Below are 20,891 nucleotides of genomic sequence, written 5' to 3' on the forward strand. Positions count from 1 at the left end.
ATCGTGCGGCGATCTAAGCAGAATTTGGTCAATAATTTATAAGCAGAACTGGAACAGAACTTTTTTTTTTTCTGAAAATTGTTATGCTACGACTCAGATCAATTAGTCGGTAGCTGGGGGGGGGTTCCAACTGTATCGACTTTTAAATAGTACAGAGGCGAGTACGAAAAAATAGTTGAATGCAAGAACGATATCCGCAGCTACAACCATTTTCGATAAACTGGAGATATTTTCTTCGTTCTGAAAACTTTAAAAAACGATCTTAAAGAAGAAGGCTTTGGAGGAAGTGGAGGAATATATTATTTCCAAATTTTTCTATTGGATTTTGCATCTGGATAATTGCGATTTTGGTTCACCTTGACGTCCCGCACTTCTACCCGAAGTTGCCAGTGAACAAATGATTATTTAAAACACAACGCTAAGAACCTGTTTTTGAGCTGGGTGACAATGGACGCGTCCGCCAACGGGTCCAGCTTCGGAATAGACACTTTACTTTCTCACAGACCTGGAAGTCCAATCGTTTCTAAAGGGGACAGTTTAATGGGAGAATGCCGCTCGCCCCTGGAGTTCAGCCCGAGGTCTGACCTCGAGAGCGTCTGCTCTTCCCCTCCGTCCCCGCGGCGGGAGAGCGTGGAAGAAGCGGTGCAGAGACAAGGTCGCGCTCTCGGGCTACAGTCCCATCTACAGAACGGACAGATTTCCGCCGGTTCCCAGCCGCGGACCGTCACCTCGTCGTTCCTCATTAGAGACATTCTGGCGGACTGCAAACCGCTGGCCGCCTGCGCCCCATACTCCAGCAATGGACAGCCAACTCAAGAGGCAGGGCGGCTCGCGTCCAAGATCGCAGACGAATTCATGGATAAAATCCACAGCAACTCCTCTTCAGACAGCGAATACAAAGGTAGCCTACTATTTCACTCAAACTTGACACATCTCTCTCTTATCTGTATCTGATATTTTTACAAGTTTCTACTAAAGCGGCCACTTGGTTTTAATTTAGGCTATATGGCAACTGTAGGCCTATATCGTGTGTTTGAGCTGTGTTTTAAGGAGCAAACTAATTATCGTGCTCCCAGATTAGAGAATGCTCCAAACTTCAAAGCTGTAAAATAATATTGACATTTGAGAGGCTGTTTGAGAGTTTTTGATGCTTCATTGCAGATTCTACATTTAGGACGGATACAATACAAGTTCACATTGCAAATTTGGTGCTGTAGTTAATAAATCCATTTGTTTATTTATGACTATTTCCATTACATTAACTTAGACGGTGTAGTCCAGAGCACTGTAAAAAAATAAGAAATAAAAATAGGCTGTCCCCATTTATAAAAATCTACCGAAGAAATAAAAAAAGAATTACTTTTGTAAATGTACGGTAGCCAATTGTATTTAGAATGACGACATGTACAAAATTTGGTATTTGGTATCAATTTACCGTCAATAATGTTAATTTATTAACAGTATTGATGGTATTTCTCACGAACAAATACAAACAAAAATATTGTTCATACGTATGGGCTATTGATATTTTCTAATTTAATTCTTTAGCACCGTCTATACCTTTTCTAGTAAAAGAAAATGGTTCCTTCCCGGAAGGAAAATATGGTGTAGGCTGTGATAAGCGCTCTTAAAGAGCGTTATCAACATTGGGGCAGTTGAATATTGAAATTACATATTGCCATTAACTATTTTACAATGTATTTCATATGAGAGCAAAGAGCAGCGACAGAGCCGCCTGCCTGCACCAGTAAAGCTAAGTGATACGGCTCTTAAACAGACCAGGTGTCATTTTCACCTTCAGTTTAAGAAGTGTACTATGTAAACGATCGGAAAGGCAAATACTAACATGCACCAACAGCCACATATATAAAGAGGAGGCAGAACGCACAGATGTGTAAAATTATTGCAGTTTACCCACACCCCCGGTCTTATTTTCCCAAGTAAGTAACTTCAGGCAGATGGTGATGATTCGAATTCAAAGTTTAAAGTTTATTTACTTGGAAACTGTAGCACATATAGCCTACATCTTCTAGAGCTTTTAAACACGTGGGAGACAAGAAAATTACACTGACCCTGAGGTCATGAATTCATCTCTTACGACCGAACGAAGAGCAACAATTGCCGTCACCGTCGAAATCGTCCTCACGCAGTTTTCATGCTATGGATACAATAATCTAGAATTTACTTAAAACTCCAACAATCAAGGCATGTAACCTTTTTTTAAATTTTATATATATATAGAAGTGGAAGACCGCATATGCATTAGGCCTAGTTAGATTAGGCTAAAATAAAAACAAACTGAACCCGGTGCCTTCTGTTATAATGAATAATTATAATGTCTCTCAATACTATGGATATAAGTAGCAGATCATTGTTTATGTCTGATGCCATTATTATAGGTCATAACTATAGATGCATTAAACAAATCTCCCTATATCTGAAGTCATTCCCGTTGTTTTTCAAACTTTGATTTCAACGGCTCCGCCGCCTCCCAATATTTCACAGATTTTGTGCAATTTGTCCTGCTGCTAATCACGTTTGTTACACGGAGGGTTGGCGTGGCCCTGCGTTACGCTTCGCTCTCATTCCCGGCCCTGTGAAGTCGCTCCAGTCCCGGTTGAAAGGTTCCCGTCCCTCGTGGCTCAATTAACCGGATTATTGTGCTCCTTGAGATACGACTCAACTAGTCAACTGGCACGCTTTTTTCGCGACACCCTGTTTTGAGATGTAGAGGGAGAAGGGGTCCTAGTAAATTCAGAAATATTGATTTATGATGTAATACATATGGAACACTGACATATCACAACAAATAAAAGCGGCTGTGAAAATCACAGGCAAAATAATGGATGATTCTGCTTCGCTACTTGTAGGTATAACAAATATGCTTTAAAACATGCAGGACTATTTAAAAACTACTTTAAATGCACTGAAAAGAATGTGCCCTCGTTCAGACTGAAGGGATACATTCATCTTGAAAAGCATTCTTACCAATAGCGCCGAAAATAAAACAATCAAAGCGTAATAGGCCTACACTACTTTGCTAAAAAAATATATATATTTCAAAGTGCAGCAACGAATCTTGTGATTAAGCTATTTAAAATGAAACAAAAACAAACAATAAATGCACAAGCACACTATCTGTTCAATCTCTATGCATTCGTTTACAGAAATAGCCTTTGTTATTTTATTTATTTATTTCGCCCATTTTTGGGTTGCCCAAAAGCTAACCTATAGCTAATTTTATTCTCTTTGCAAACGCCCGTGCTTGTTTGGCTTTCAGTGAAGGAGGAAGGAGACAGGGAGATCTCCAGCAGCAGAGACAGCTCCCAGGTCCGCCTGAAGAAGCCGCGGAAGGCGCGCACCGCCTTCACAGACCACCAACTGGCCCAGCTGGAGCGCAGCTTCGAGCGGCAGAAGTACCTGAGCGTGCAGGACCGCATGGAGCTGGCGGCGTCGCTCAACCTCACCGACACACAGGTCAAGACGTGGTACCAGAACAGGAGGTAAACTCCGTCACACCACTGACTGTCTCTTGCGCGCAACATTTTGCACACTCAAGGACACACGCTCAAATTGCAATAAATATATGTTCACATTCGCGTGTCTCTGTAAAACAAACCCATTATATGTGGCATATGTGGTGCTGTGTTCATGCTTATGGGGCACAGGTAGAACTAACGATTTGCCCGGGCGGTTAAACAATATCCATTCTTGTGAGAGTCCGGTAATGTTGACTAATTTAAATCAATGACGAGTAGACGCGGCGAGAACGACGCACATTAGGCTACACTAATAGCCACACCGGAGATTCGCTCCGTCGGGGTCGTCACACCCCAACAACTAATTTCAAAATGAATAACCCTGGGAATCTGCCCACTGGTCGTATGTCTTTTTTTCTCGCCATACATCAGCAGAAGATAAAGTACTTCGCTGCTTTGACACGGGTAATCCCCACAGCAGAGCAAAGAAGGGGGTTAAAAAAATACCCAGTCAACAGCTGTGAAGTGGACGGGGGACACAAAGATCTCAACTCAATGCATCTGCGAAAGATACGCTCAAGAGCCAGTCTGATGCGCGGCGGGTTTTTTTCTTTAGGGGGGGGGGGGGGGGGGGAGTCATCGTTGCCAATTTATTTTTTATCGTATGAACTAAAAATGTCAGATACGGGAATAATCTGTAGTATAACGTGAATCTCCTTGAACCTAAAAAAAAACTTGGTGAGGCCCATAATTATGACGCAGAAGGGTCAGGCATGACGTAAGAACAATAAATGCATAAACAGACACGATCAAATCAAGGTCTTGATTCTCCATACAATGTAGTAGTAATTACAGAAACTAAATGAGCGATAAAAAGACATCTAAATGACAAAAAAGACCGATACAATCACACAGCCACTCCCACACACACACTCCCACTCCCAAACGTACACACACACACACACCATTGGAAACCACATGTGTATCTGATCAGGCGGTGACAGTTAAGCAGCGAGACGACATGAAATAAATATAAAAGCACTACACATTTCAACATGAATAATAAATTACTGCATGCTATATTAATAATTCAGCCACCTCCCTATAATTACACAATTATTACAATTATGAATTATTTACCTGTAAGTTGCTTTTCAACTGTCTGGAACAATCTGACAAGAACACTTAACATTTAGCATGAATAAACAACAAAGTATTGCATCGTCATAGGCTACTTTTATTGAATAAACCATAGGAACAAACTCCACAGAAAAATGTATCAAAGGATTACGTTTTATTAACATCCACCCAGTCTTTACTGCATGTAGCCTACATGCTCACAGTATATTTGTATGGAGATCATTCGTGCTTTCGGGAGATTGACTTCGTTAAGTTGCCATTTGATTTAAGGATTTAATTATCAATATAATTTACGTGCATATTTTGTGATAAAATGAAACAATAACATCCGAATTCATTTGTGTTGCAAGGCAATACAATACAGTTTGATCACATGCCACTTGATAATCGATTTACTTTATTTTCATAATTTCTACTGACTGAGACTAGAGCTATTAGGGCACACAATAGTAATTGTTGTTCAATATCAACCATTTGCTTTTACGTTTGAAGATTTTTTGTTAGTTCCTGCGTAGCCTACTGTGTATTTATATATTGCCTTTTCTTCTCGACTGAAGGACGAAGTGGAAGCGGCAGACTGCGGTTGGACTTGAACTGTTAGCCGAGGCCGGGAATTACTCCGCCCTCCAAAGAATGTTCCCATCACCATATTTTTATCCACAAAGCTTGGTTTCAAATCTGGACCCTGGAGCAGCCTTATATCTGTATCGAGGACCCTCGGCGCCCCCGCCGGCCCTGCAGCGCCCCTTAGTCCCACGGATTCTTCTACACGGCCTGCAGGGGGGCGCGGAGCCCCCGCCACCGCTGTCGGCCCTCTCCGGAGTGCTTCCGCGGGCAACACAGCCCCGGTGAGCGGGGCCATTTGAACTCGCCAGAGAACAAACCAACAGAACATGTTGGTGAGAAACATAAATATATCTGTAAAACCCACAACGAACTCAACTGGAGCACGAACTCTTGAGTCGATATTAACGTTACTGATACGCTACACAGCCATGTTTATAATTTATTTATTTATTTATGTAATAATTTATTTATTTTTGTTGTTTTTTCACCTAACAGGGGTCTCAAACAATGTAGAATTTTAAACGCGATTTTAGGCGTTTCCCAGAACGGCCTAAAATACTGATAGCACCATGCACTTGTCAGAATTAGTGGGGTTTGACCCATAGAAGTCTAAATCTCAGAACCAATAAAAAGGCCTAGAAATGAGCTTTACCATTATTGCTATTAATAATAGGTTGAAATAATAATAATAATAATAATAATAATAATAATAATAATAATAATAATAATAATAATAATATACTACTAAAAAAACAATGAACATTTGTGATAAGAGCCGCTTACATTAGTACAGACATTAATCATACACCCCATGTTCCAAAATTATTTAACATATAAATATATGTATATAATTTTCAATTTGGCCTGTTATTCAACGGTATTATCATGTAACATAGCTAATTGAAGCGTATGTATGGTATTGTAAATAAGAATACATTTTAAAATAATATTTAAAGAAACAACTATCTTTAATTTCTCATCTGATCATTCCAGTCGAAACAGTGCAGTATTAAATAAGTTCATTTTGGGAATACGAGAATCTCGTTCTCTCAAGAAATCATCCTATTCCTGTCCATTTCACCTGTTTTTTATTTTATTAAATACTTTCATACCCAGTACCTATTTCACCATTGAAAATCACTGCGGAATCCCGCTTTTACATAAGAAAGGAGAATCTTATCAAGGACATAATCCTACACACAAACATGAAGTTATTTACGATGAAGTCCAGTAGAACCGGAAAACAAATGTTAGCTCAATCAGTCAATTATTTATGGAGACTATAACTATTTACATCTGAATTATTATTATTATTATTATTATTATTATTATTATTATTATTATTATTATTATACAAAGGACAACTGAGCCCGGGGGTAAGAGAGTAAACATTACATTGCGCAATTAACCTCTGAGGTGTGAACACAAACCTGTCTTGATCAGTACCAGCACGATCTGAACTAAGGGGTGAACGTCTTCTTAAATAATTAATCAATCGGTGATTATACATTAGGCCATAACTGAACAAAGGATCCGTCTGTCGTCTCTCTGGGTCTGCGGCCTGTCGAAATAACAGGTGCATTTGCACATACACACCGCAGGTCATTCTTTTCTTTGTGACATTATTAAACCCGTGGAACTACATTGTAACTCTCATTGGTGGAATTGTATATTGACAATATTAATTTGTGAAAACGGCTCATATTGTGAAGTGATTCTCGTCTTTCTGGATAATTGTTAGCTCCCATAGCCCCTGTGTTGGCATTTGAAGTTTTCCCCGGCTGTTCACCAGAAGGTGTGATGACTGGGGATTTTTAAGTAAAGAGAATTACTTTTTTAAATGTACAAATAAAGTTCTTACGTTAAAAAGGTTTCCAAATTATTGAGTCATTTATATAAATGAGATACCATATATATATATATATATATATATATATGTATATATATATGGTAATTTATATATATAGCACAAAATGTATAGTCTACGAGCGCGCACTACGAAAAAATGTGAACAAAATCAACTAATACTTGGAGGATGAAAACAGTCTGCTTGGACGATGGTTTGAAGATTTCAGTGGTGTAACGGCGCACTTCGGTCTCCGCCTGAAAACCACATGCCACTGGAGATTGGAACTGAAAAGTCGAGTCAGTATCACACCATAATCAAGCGCTCAATACTCGTGTACCTTTCCGTGAAAAGAAATGTCATTCCTACATGTCATTTCGTGATTGTAAGACATCAGTTTTTTTATGAACTATATGGTTAAGGCGCACGTCGGCTGTAAATAATGTTGATGACAGATTCTTGAGCATCAGCTGATCTGGAGGGGGGTTGACTGCCACAGCTCAATTTCGGTGTGCTTATGGAAAAAAAACTTCAGCTTCCGAAACGCACATTTGTGAAGAAAAGTAAAAGAAAAAATCGGTGCACGAACAAATTAAACGAAACACTCGCAAAATTGGATAGGTAACAAACGAAAACAGACTTCGTTAAACTGATTTAACGCAACAAAGAATATGATTTGGCATTCCTATGCAGCTCCAACTCGTTATGAGCGGTCACTAGCAATCAGTGAAATGGTCCAATTTCTACTAAAAAATGCCTGTGATTAACCCCTTTCATGCCCGCAGGTTTTTCATACGATAAGAATAATCTAAGATTTGAGAATAATTAAAATGTTCATGTTCATGTGAAAATATTGCAGGGTGGGCGATGAGCGACGTGACACGTGCAATGTGAATTGCAGGACCAGCACGCCGAGGTGCCAAAGGAGCCAAATTATAATAAGTCTAAATTCTGTAGTAGCTATATCGGCCTCACATCCACTGATGGATGGGGTTCCAGGATGTGTGGCAAAACTATTTAATCGTGCGATGTATTCAAGCTCCTCAAACATATAAAGATTGAAAAAGATTCCATAAAACACACGACAAGCCCCCCTCTCCTAAAGTTTGCGCTAAAAGATCAATAGCCGGTTCGGTGAAGTTCTGTAATTGCTTGTATTTAATAATTAAGGAGCACTGTTGACTGTCTACCATAATCCAGACGGAGCACGAGGTGTTGGCAGTTTGCCCTAATTTTTCCTGCTTAAAAAATGCATCGTATTTTAAGTTTAAGTGTTTTCATTAAGACAATTCCTTATGTTTTGTAAACACATTTTACTAAACTGGCTTCATTTGACAATTGCGGTCATTTAAAATTATTATTAATAACGCAGTACACAATAGGCTATGTTGTGATTATGAAGCAGAATACACTGTGCTTATGAAGCAGAATATTCTTAGCACATAATTGCACAAATATAGTCACCGGAAACATAATCATAAATTAGAATTCACAAAAAAGTGTTTAAGAGAAATATGTTTGCATGATTTCAAACATGTCTGTCAAACACTCTGCTCAACGGCCGCGGTATTTGGTTAGCAGCTTGGATTTAATTTGTGTAACTATAAAAAAACGTTAATAAGAGTGCAGTTCCGTTACGAGACACCTTCTTTTCGTTAACCTTTCAAAATGCCTGCAGGTTTATCAAAAGCCATCAGAACAAGTTGCAATTCAAACTGAGAATATTAATTCTGCCATGGAAAGTGAAACTCTTCAAAGTAGGGTTTATTTAGTAGCCAATATTTTCCACTTTTTAAGCAGCACTTAACTTATTTTGAGTAAGCCTACATAAACTGCATCATCCTTCTATAAATACGATATTTTATGACGTTTCTTTCTATAGGTCATAAGAACTAAAAAAAAAAAATTGTGCGTGGGAAAATAAGTGAAGCATATAATTTGTACAATGGTCTACTTTGCTAGCCAAATGATTCATGAAATTAGCGTGGAGTGTTCTTGTTATTATTTTTGGTTTTTACATAAACGACACATTAACCAGATATTTTGTAATTCCTTATTTGTTATGGGAACAATAGCACGGTGATGGACCAGCGGTTTTAAAGAATTACATGCCGATTCAGAAACCCAACAACTCACTCGCCGAGCGACTCGCTGTGAGAGCGGCATTCAGTGGCATCTTATTCGCGTTTCATAAACAATAATAAGTCGATCAAATATTAATGGTTTCCTAAGTGTGTAATTGTTTAAGTGCCCTAAATGATCCCATTTGGAAATGGATGTTCCCACCTCTTTTTCTTAAGAGTGTTGGTTCTCTGGTCTTTGCCAAACGGTTGAACCAGCTGGTGACCGGGCGAGGCAGACTGCGGGCCGGATCAGGCGAGGGGACAGCTGGTCAGCGGCACGGCAGGGCCCCCCTCCCTCTCTCTTCCTCCCCATAGCTTGACTTTAAAATAGCCTAATGTTAGCCTGCGCGGCATGGCGTTCGGGGAGTTCAGACTGACAAGGTTGAAGAAAGGGTTTCTAACGATTAGACAAAAGACTGTAATGGCTTTTAATTGAAAGTCGATAATGGGTTATGCCCCGCAGTCAACTGCTGGAATACTCGCATTGCACATGTCGCGACTTCCCTGCGACCTTCTGGTAGTCGACCTAAGAGAACCGTAAACAGCAAAGTGGTACACGCACTTTCCAAAGTGGATTTCATAGCAGGCAACATAAAACATCACTGAACAGTATATCATGGATAATCATTTTACTTCTGAACAATAAAAAAGACAAGAGCCGAGCGCTACTGGATAACAAAAATCCTTTATAAAATCCAATCAATTTAGGCTTGTTATTTCCTGTACCTAGATGCAGAATTTATAGAGTGGTATATCTTTAAGATCTGTGTCGGATTCAAATGAGGGCGATGACCTCTCAATATTAATGAAAAGGGTTATTCTTGCGAAGTGCGCAGCTGATTACGGGAAAAGCTCAGCAGTACCGAGGCAAGGCGAGGAGATTTTTGCATGAGAAAAGATACTGGTAAATCCCTCGGCTCTTAGCGCGGATTGTCCCCGGCTCAGGGTTAATGAAGTGCGGATAGAGTCTCGCTGAGCTCCCGACAAACAAAAACACAACACGGAGAAACTCGCACCCGGAGGATCAGTGACTCTGATTAATCTCATTGACTCAGAATAAAATCAAACAAAACCGCCTTCAAATCACATTAGGAGTCAATCAAAGTGCAATTTGCACTGTGGAATTACGAGTGTCTGTGAAATTTTTAGTGCGGGCGGGTGTCCTTTCACAGCATAGCCCCGAAAAGGGCAAATTACGCTTTAAAAAGTGGGCTACTCCACAATGCACCGATTTGCAGCATTTTTTCCCCAATTCTGAACCACAGAAAACAAATGTTAAACTCAGTCCCGTATCCTACTAGCCTATAAATAAATATAGCCCAAAAGTAATATTTCCCCAAACAACCTTTTTATGATGCACATTTAGTCGAATTTTAAACAGCATGGTCACATTAAACCAAATATGACGGACTGATTTCATGAATCGCATTATTGAACACTCCACCATAGTGGCCGAATGCGAGTGAAATAATATCTTGAACTATCCAATAAAAGCAAACAAAAAAGATTTAAAAAAAGAGAAAAATTAAAATCGCGGGAATACAGTTCTTGTTATTAACCACACGAAATGATTGAGGAAAGAAGCAGTAAACTCTGTGTATCCAATTAAACAGGTAACGCACACGTTTATTTTCCCCTACATATTCGCTAAACTCATCTAATCTCAAGGTGATCTACATATGAAAGTAAAAAATCAAGACATAATCAATTAAGGACATTGATCGGAAGAATGGCTACTGCGAGAATTAGCTTCAACACCTTGGCAATAGAAGATAGGATAAATAAAGTAAATAAAGTTTCTTATATAAATAATCACAAGCAAAGCTATTATTCGAAATACATTTTGGATTACTGTGACTGCATTACTGCATAATTATTTTTCCATTACATCGGGTCCTTGTATGATTATTCTTCCAACTAGTGAATTTATCAAATCACACATGAAACGCCACGTTTGTACGCAACCTTGAACTGAAAAGTACATCAGTCAGAATGCTAATGCTAAAGCTAATAGGTAAAATTAATTAATGCAACATTTCCTGTCTCATAGAAGGAATGCTGAAATACATTTTACTGTAATAATAACACCCAATATAATTCAACGGTTTAAAAAAAATCCCCTCACTGAGCAGGTATGACTTTTGGCAACATTTCATTGTATTATTTTGCAACTGTTGTACTTGACTGCTAATTAGCACAAACCTGTACCCGTAAACGCACGGAAACAGGACATAACCCTGGCACAACCGCTGAAATGTAAAGTTACATTTTTAGAGTCTGCGATTTAAAAGCAGAACATTTTGACATTGGCTCATTAACTAATGTGCAACTCTTCGCGCAGGTGGGAGTGAACTGTCGGGGTTCCAAAAACCCCTGACCCGCCGCCCCCTCCCTTCTGGGACCCTCCACCGAGGATGGGCCGTTGCGTGTGTAGCTGGTCAACACCCCCCACCCAACACACTGAAATACGTCATGACAAGCATTATGCGTGGTTAAAATTACGAATGTAGTAACAGGGCAGGTGGGGGACACTGAAGGAATGTATCCCTCCCTTTGGGTAAAGGGGGTCACATTTAGACTTTGGGGGGGGGAAGAGGTGTGAGGAGATGCTATAACAGAGCATCACTGCCCCCCCATATTGCTGATCTGGTTTCAGGAGGGTGGGGGTGGGCGGAGTCACCTCCTATTGCAGGAGAGCATTCCTACTACAGAAAGCCGGCATTCCGTCTACACAGCCCCATTCTGGGAGGTGTGGGGTGGCAGGAAGTCGGGGTTGTGGAGGGTCAGTTTGTAAAACAGATACATTTACATCACAAGATGAGGAACCATTCGAGATGGGAAAAACACACACACACACACACACACACACACAGTAACAGACTTCCCCTATGGCCAGGTCCTGCGAATGAAAACCCTTGTACTTGCCTGAAGGGCAGGAAGGTATCAGGCAGAGAGAATAAAAGCCTATTTTTCCCCAGAGCAATGAGGACAGAAGCTCCAGCGGTACGAGGCATACGTGCCCCAAACGTGGGGGTTAGGGGTCGGGGGAATGAGCCGACGATCACAGCAAATAATAAAAAAAGCCCTGTTTCCCAGAACAGGGAGGAAGAGAAAAACATGTGAGTGAGAGATGGAGAAAGAGAGAGGAGAGGAGAGGACCAGAGCAAGAGACGGAGAAAGAGAGGAGAGGACCCATGGCAAGACATGTAGATGAAAGGAGTGAGTTTGTGTACGGAACGGATTCCCGCATCCCCCCGCCTCCCCTGCCCCCCGCACACACCAGCCGACAGTAGCCACAGTGTCTCTCTCAGCAGGGGAGAATGTAAACCAGGCTTCTTTCAGATGAGACGGAGATTATCTAATCAATAACTCCCGGTGTTTCAGATCTCGCCTGCAGCCCCCACCCCCCGGGGGGATGCCTAGCAGGACCGTGGTGTCTGCACAGACAGTCTGCACTGACAGACTCACAGTACCCTGGTGTACAGACAGTCTTCACTGACAGACTCACAGTACCCTGGTGCACAGACAGTCTGCACTGACAGACTCACAGTACCCTGGTGCACAGACAGTCTGCTCTGACAGACTCACAGTACCCTGGTGCACAGACAGTCTGCACTGACAGACTCACAGTACCCTGGTGCACAGACAGTCTGCACTGACAGACTCACTGTACCCTGGTGCACAGACAGTCTGCGCTGACAGACTCACAGAACCCTGGTGTACAGACAGTCTTCACTGACAGACTCACAGTACCCTGGTGCACAGACAGTCTGTACTGACACCATCACAGTACCCTGGTGCACAGACAGTCTGCGCAGACAGACTCACAGTACCCTGGTGCACAGACAGTCTGCGCTGACAGACTCACAGAACCCTGGTGTACAGACAGTCTTCACTGACAGACTCACAGTACCCTGGTGCACAGACAGTCTGTACTGACACCATCACAGTACCCTGGTGCACAGACAGTCTGCGCAGACAGACTCACTGTACCCTGGTGTACAGACAGTCATTATTACACACTCTGCCCAGGCTGAGAAACACTTCCAGCCAGGACGACGGAAGGCTATCACACCACTCACTGCTCTACAGTGACCCCTGTCGCACAGGAGAGGCTACTGCAGCCTGAGATTATTGATATTGTCCCACTGTGGTGCCCTGGTTCACTTGTTGGATTATATTTTGGCCTGGAATTAATCCATATACAGTGCCGTGAAAAAAAGTATTTGCCCTTTTCCTGATTAAATGTTTTCCTATTATTGCATATTTGTCACACTGATTGGTCTCAGATTTCTCAACAAAAAGTAATTAGACAATGGGAAAAGTAAAGACAAAACAAAACATTAGAATGATTATTTCATTTATTTAACCCCTTTGCACATTTATGTCATGTTCCATTCACAAACGCAAAACAAAAACAAAACGGGTAAAAACATGCATTGGATTATGAACTGCTTGGGTGATATGCAGAACTATTAAAAATGTATGAAGAAAAATGTATGCAGTTTACCTTGGCGTCCCTTAGTGTCCATCTAAGGAACACCAGGGTAAATCTATCCAAAATTAGTAAATTGTGCATTATTTCCACGTGAGAATTATCTTTTCATCAGCATAGAGTATATGATATCTAGGGTTCCAAAAACCTATCCAACAGTTCTCCAAACATGAATACAATTTTCTCCATTATAAAGATGAGAAATTTGCCCCGTGTGGTGGTTTAAGTTGAAACATTGCCATCACATTGAAAAATAAATGTGACACACAGTGGTACAAATACAGAAATCTGTAATCATTAGCTTAACTTTTCTGTACTCTAAATTATGAAATCATTTGTTGCAAGGGGATTTCAGCACTCAATTTCAGTAGTATGAATTATATCAAAGCACGCCACTATGAGCTCAGTAACCACGCTCCAGTGCTCCTATACTAACAGCTGCAATTATCATTTCAGTGCTTCCATATAAAAGGTACAATAGGTAAGATTTTTGTATTAAAACAATGTTACAAGACTGTTGTAAATCCATTCTTATCATTGAAAAAGGCTCACTGACATGTGGATTCACCCTCTGCCTGTGTTTATAATCCTTAAATTCGGGTTTCAAAGTGTATATTTGTCGGGCTGTCACTCTGTATCAAAACATTGTACAGCTGTACAGCGATTCAAGCTCATTGGTTGAAAAGTGGTTCTAACTGCCACAGCCAATAGCGTGGGCACTTATTCAGATTTTTTGTGTAGCAGCCCAAATTGCACTCCAGATCACTGAAACTCTGTATACTATTGTTGATTATCCAAGCAAAGACTACATACCTAGTTATAAAACAATACCAGTTTGTTATCATAAGCGACAAGCAATTTAGCTATATTTAGCATGATGAATTTACAAATACTTACGATAAAATATAGGCATTACAAACATAGTACCGATTGCACAAGCGTTGTGCTTCAGGTGGATATTTGTAAATTCAGGAAGCTTGTCTGGAGTGCAATTTGGGCAGCTACCCGTTCCCTTTATCTCTTTACGTGTTCAATCATCCATGTTTAGCTAAACCTTTATTTATCTCAAACTGTAAGTTGCAGTTGCATCGTTTGTGGTAGACTATCATATCTTAGTTATATAGCCAACTAGTTACGCAGCCACATAAATTGCTTGCTCACAATGTAGTTGGTTAGCTAAAGTGTAAACTTCCAAAATACAAAAAACTATAAATAATGTTGTGTAGCACACCAAAGTCAAGATTTCATAAAGTAACCTGTTCAGCGAACATTTTCTTACTAGAACACTACGAAAAGAAGGCAGGCTCTGTTGCGTTTGTCACTGTCAGCTTTCCAAAACAGTGCACAAGAACACTGAACTGTATAATAACGCTTCATATTATGCATTATATTCATAGACTGTGGGTTGTGGTTTGAGGTAGTTTGTTGTTGCAATTCCTTTCTTGACCGTTAGGAGTCCAAAATTACCTACTGTGCCTTTAATGCGTAATGTTATGGATGACGGCACAAATCTGTGCTGAAGAAAACATTCTACCGGTAATGCTCAGCCCACTGTCAAAGTTCTAACTTTTCAACTGAAGTGCCATACACCATTGGGAAGCTTATACTGTCCTCTTATAGGTATAATAGTTCTGTCAAACAGAATAAATGATTTTGCCAGGGCGTAAATAGCGACTGGGGTCCTATGTGTGCCCCCTGTAAATGCCTACCCCAGCTTTCCATTTGCATGTTTATTTCTCACACTGATGGTAAGATTCTATATTTATTCCATATTTACAGATATTGATAGTAGAATGACATGGTATAATTACACGAGTATTCCTCCCATTTCTTTCACTATTAAGTAACAGTCGTTCTCACTGCTCTATTGGAAGACCATCGGGCTGTTTTTGGCTTTATCTTGTTTCGATGGTGAAAGAATATTTTAGTCCAAGATAGACGCTATTAGCCAATACGTCATGTTGCAGATGAGACTGGGCAGGGGTACTTTATTAAGGCGGTGTAGTGGTTAAGGTGAACGACTGGGACACGCAAGGTTGGTGGTTCTAATCTAATTGGTGGTAGCCACAACACGATCCGCACAGCCATTGGGCCCTTGAGCAAGGCCCTTAACCCTCCATTGCTCCAGGGGAGGATTGTCTCCTGCTTAGTCTAATCAACTGTTCGTCGCTCTGGATAAGTGCATCTGCCAAATGCCTGTAATGTAATGTATTAACTGGCCCAAATATGTGACAATGGTGGCACTTAGAAACTCTGAATTTGATTGTGTGGTCATATATTATCTCCTAATAAAGCTAGAATGCAGGGTATGTTGCTTTCACGCATAGTTCAATCTCTGACAGTGCCATGGCCACGAGGGGGCTCGTGTATAGGATAAATAGTTGACCAAAAACACACATCACCCATGTTAAAAAGTAACTGCCCCCGTTGTAACTCAATCAACCAATTTCCTTTTTTTCTTTTTTTTAGCAAATGCAAATTTCTCAAGCCAAGCAGTAGCCTCTTGATCTAAATTGTGGAGGGAGATTAGACCTCCTTTCAGTCTTTGGAGAGGGCAGGCTTCAATAATATGCTCCATAGTTTGCTCCTCTCCGCAGGCACACAGTGGGCTCGGGCTGCTTCCCCATCTGTGAAGGCTGGCCAAGCAGGGACCCTGACCAGTCCTGAATCTGTTTAAGGTGGCCCACTGTCTCCTAGGGAGGTTGGTGCCAGGGACTGGTTGGGTCGGGTCTGACACTAGATGTTTGTTTGGGATGTCTTTGGATTCCCATTCTGTTGCCCAAGCAGACATGGCATCAAAGTCAGTCGGTGGAGGGTCCTTCCAAATTGGACGTCTAGATCGGAGATGTGCGGGTGGTGGGTTGTAGATGTCGGCATGGATTGGTAAGTGGGGGGAATCTTTGACCTTTTGGAGCATCCTATAGGTGAGTTCAGTTCGTCTGATATTGGGGGGAAGTATGTTAGATAAGACAGGGACCCAGGTAACCGGTGTTGACCGGATAGTCCCAGGAATGATTCGCATAGTGTTGTTTAGTTGGGTGCCTACTTGGTGTGTGTGGGGTGACCTGGACCAGACAGGGGCACAGTATTCTGCTGCAGAATATGACAGGGCCAGAGCTGAGGTGCGCAGTATGGGAGCTGCTGCACCCCATTTTGCACCTGCAAGTTTGCAGAGGAGGTTGTTTCTAGATTTCACCTTTGCTGCTGTTCCTTTAAGGTGTTCTTTGAATGACAGTGTCCTGTCCAGGGTCACTTCCAGTACTGGTCCAGTTTTGCAAGGTCCTCATTGAGCACCTGCTCCAAAGAGGCCAGGTCAGACGCTTGGGTTGCCAGACAGATGTCATCAGCACAGATGAACTTGCGGGATCTGGTGATGGGCAGTTTGTTTGTGTATACATTGAACAGGGTCGGAGAGAGAACTGAGCCTTGAGGAAGGCCATTTATCGGTGTTTTCCATGAGCTTTCTGTCCTAAATGTACTCTGAACCTCCTATTGTTGAGCAGAGTTTGGATGGTGGCTGTTGCCCAGGCAGGGAGCATTTTCCTGAGTTTCAGCAGGAGGCCTTTATGCCAAACCATATCGTAGGCTGCTGTGAGATCGAGGAACACAGTCCCTGTTTTGAGCTTGCTCTCCTGGCCGTTTTCAATGTAAGTGGTTAGGGCCAGAACTTGTTCCCCTGTACTGCGTCCTTAGCGGAAACCGGCCTGATCTACATTAAGTTTTGCCTCTACTTCTGTGGATATACGCTGTAGTATTAGGCGTTCCAAGATTTTAGAGGGGACACAGAGCAGAGAGATTGGGCGGTAGCTTGCTGCCAGTTCATGGTCTTTGCCAGGTTTTGGTATAGCAATTACTTTTGCTGTCCGCCACTTCTTAGGGATTGTGTTCGTATGTACAATCCAGGTGTAGAATTTGGCCGGCCAGGTAAGAGCTTTGGGGCCAAGGTGTTTCATGAATTCTGGAGAGATGTTGTCATAACCTGCTGCCTTACCACATTTCAGTCCCTGCAGGACTTTCTCCAGTTCGTTGACCATGAAAGGCTCAGGGTTTTGTTCCTCGCTGGGATGTTTGCCTTCTGCCTTTAGTTCAGTTAAGATTGCTCTTCTGGTGTCTTTGTCTTGGGCTGCCTTTGCAACAGACAGTAGGTGAGTTGTGACTTGGTTGGGGGTGACAGAGGGTCGGCTCTGGGTTGGGGGTTTCTGTGCAGCTCCAAGGCGGCGGATGAGACTCCAGCATTTCCTGCTGGAGTGGGCGAAATGCATCTCTGAGACGGTCTCCTCCCATTTCTTGCGCCGTGCTGTGTTTAGTGATTCTATAAGGTGGTCTGCTAGCTCGGGGTCCCCTGTTGTTTCATAGGCATGTAGGAGGGCAGCGCTTTCCTCATCCAAGCAAGGGACATAGAGGGGGCGGTAGCCTCTGGGGATTGCCGTGAGACCAGCTTTGTAGACAGCACCACAGAAGCGATTGTATGCTTCATCTACAGTGATGTTTTGGAGGGGGATGGTGACAACACTTTGTTCGAGAGCTTCGCTATATCTCACCCAGTTGGCTTTCCGGAAATTCCATCGCATCTTCCTGGGGCTGTTTGTGATGGGGAGTTGTAGGCCAATGTGAATGAGTGATGGCCGATGTTGACTGTGTGGAAAGTCATCAAGGATGAGAGTCTGTACAGGGTATGGGGTTCCGTTTTCAGAGCTTACCCAGCACAAATCAGGGGAGTAGTCCTTCTTCCACCTGGCTGAGTGGAAGGTTCCTTGTTGTTTGGGGTTGTACATCAGGGCAAGGTCATTTCTGGATGCCCATTCTGCCAATGCCTCCCCATCGCTATCCACTGCTGAGTAGCCCCAGTCAGGGTGATGGCTGTTAAAGTCGCCCACATAGATGGCAGGGTGAGGGAGGAAGGGTAGGACTTGTTGGTCCCAGTTGGTGCTGGGTGGCTTATAGACGTTGGTGATGTGAAAACCTGCAATGCTTATTCAGTCAGAGAAGGTAATTGTATTCAGGTGGTTTGCATCAGCAATGTCGGAGCGCACATAGGTCGCACGTCCATGTTTGCTGTGAGGTGTATAACACAACAGGTCAAAGCCTCCAATGGAGCCTGCTTCTTCAGTGCCGATGTGGGTTTCTTGAAGGCAGATGACATCAGCAGAATGTTGAAAGGCAAGGACTTGGATGAGGTTGCGCTTGGCGGCAGACAGGCCTTCAACATTGAGTTGGAGTATTCGGAGGGCAGGTCCCAATGCTAGGTGCTCTTGTTTTTCCTGCTTTCAGGTTGAGAACTGTGACTAGGATTCTTGGAGTTAGCTCGAAGGCATCTTCTCTTGGAATTTAGTCCGCTGGTTGGATCATTTGCTTCCCCAGGCATGCCTGGGTACTGACGGAGGGCGCAACATGAACGCTGATCCATTGCCCCCAAATCAACCAATTAACCAAAACCAAACTCAAGCCAGGCTGTGTTCAATCAGCTGAATCTAATTTCCAATTAGATTTGGTGAAACAAATCTAATTGGAAATTAGATACAGCTGATTGAACACAGCCAGGCTTGATTGCAGCCCAGGCTCTGGTGAACCTAAACCTCTCACTCATATTGAATCTTTTTGTCAGAGTGGAGTAGTCACCACAAGTTCCAAGAAGCACACTATGCCGTGATGAAAGAAAATTCCAGAAGAGTTGTTGAAATATATCTGTCCGGAAAGGATTACAAATCCATTTATAAGGCTCTGGGACTCCACCAACCAAACCATTATCTCCAAACAGAGAACACTTGGAGCAGTGGGGAATCATCCCAGGAGTGGCCTGCCTGCCAAAACATATCCAAGGATGCAGCAGCAACTCAGTCAGGGAGTCAGAAAAGATCCCAGAAGAACAACCCAAGAATTACAGGCCTCTCTAGCCTCAGCTAAGCTCATAACTCCACAATAAACTAGAGACTGGGAAAAAGCAGGATTAGAATAGCAAGGTGAAAACCACTGCCAACCAAGAGAAACATAGATGATCACATCAAAAATCACCTTGGTGATCCCCAAATCTTTTGGGACAATGTTCCATAGATAGATGAGTCAAAAGCAAAACTTTCTGGATGACAAAGGTCACCGTACAGCATTTCACAGGAAGAACATTATACCAACAGTCGAACATGGTGTTGGTAGTGTGGTGCTGTGGTTGGTGTTTTTGGATGCTTTGCTGCCATGCGACCTAGATGACTTGCTATTTGAAGGAACAATGAATTCTGCTCTATACCAGAAGATGTCTGGTAATCTGTCTGTGAGCTGAAGCTTTTTTGTTTTGGAGTGGCCTAATCAAAGTTCTGACTTGAACCCATTAGAGATGCTGTGGCAGGGCCTGAAATGAGCAGTTAATGCTTGAAAACCTACCGAATTAAAGCAGTTCTGCAAAGAATAGTGGGTTAAAATTCCACCACAGTGATGTAATTTTTTGTTATGAATAACTAGTTGCAGTTATTGCTGCTTAAGGCAGTGCAACCAATTATTTTAAGTTATTTCATGACTTTTTCACATGGGTGATTTCGGTGTTTGATAGCTTTTTTAATGAAATTATTTAAATCATAAGTAAAAACTGTTTTGTGTTTACTTGGTTACTAGGTTTGCATTGTCTAATATTCACATTTTGTCTCCAGACCTGAATCCGTTCAGTGTGACAAATGCATTTGCCCTAATTTCCTCTATTATTGCATATTTGTCTTAAACACTGAAATGTGACTTGACAAAGGCAACCTAAGTAAACACAAAACAGTTTTTATTTTAATAATTATTGCATTCATTTTATGAAAAAAAGTTATCAGACACTCAAATCACCCCTTAAACTTAATAACTGAGCAGAAGTAATTGTAACCAAAGGCATTCTATGATATCAGTCTTTCACAATTTTATGGAGGAATTTTGGCCCACTGTTCTTTGCAGAAATAGGTTTTCCAGCATGAACTGCTTCTGTCATTCTTATTTCATGTCTCACTGCACCTCTATTGGTTCAAGTAAACACTTGATATCACATTTCATCTAATATTCGTCTGTCTGTCTGTCTGTCTGTCCGATATTTCATTGTCTTTTTACAGGGCGGCGTAGTAGTTAAGGTAAATGACTGGGACCCGCAAGGTTGGTGGCTCGATCCCCGGTGTAGCCACAATAAGATCCGCACAGCCGTTGGGCCCTTGAGCAAGGCCCTTAACCCCGCATTGCTCCAGGGGAGGATTGTCTCCTGCTTAGTCTAATCAACTGTACAT

At 41.9% G+C, this 20,891-nt stretch overlaps 1 protein-coding gene across 1 annotated transcript; it reads left to right on the forward strand.

Annotated features, from left to right (window-relative positions):
• The first annotated feature begins 447 nt into the window (after positions 1 to 447).
• On the forward strand, positions 448 to 9,378 carry LOC133105591 (barH-like 1 homeobox protein). Its single transcript, XM_061215787.1, has 4 exons — positions 448 to 901; positions 3,281 to 3,503; positions 5,177 to 5,467; positions 9,372 to 9,378. Exons 1-4 carry the CDS (start codon positions 448 to 450, stop codon positions 9,376 to 9,378), a joined length of 975 nt encoding a protein of 324 aa, XP_061071771.1.
• The last annotated feature ends 11,513 nt before the right edge of the window (positions 9,379 to 20,891 follow it).

The sequence above is a fragment of the Conger conger genome, chromosome 12, assembly GCF_963514075.1.
Source record: "Conger conger chromosome 12, fConCon1.1, whole genome shotgun sequence".
NCBI lineage: Eukaryota > Metazoa > Chordata > Actinopteri > Anguilliformes > Congridae > Conger > Conger conger.

Excerpts from the sequence above, each read along its gene's own strand:
- LOC133105591 (XM_061215787.1), top strand. The coding sequence starts at position 448 with ATGGACGCGTCCGCCAACGGGTCCAGCTTCGGAATAGACACTTTACTT. Across the intron at positions 902-3,280 it reads TTCAGACAGCGAATACAAAG|TGAAGGAGGAAGGAGACAGG; the intron begins GTAGCCTACTAT and ends TTTGGCTTTCAG. Across the intron at positions 3,504-5,176 it reads ACGTGGTACCAGAACAGGAG|GACGAAGTGGAAGCGGCAGA; the intron begins GTAAACTCCGTC and ends TCTCGACTGAAG.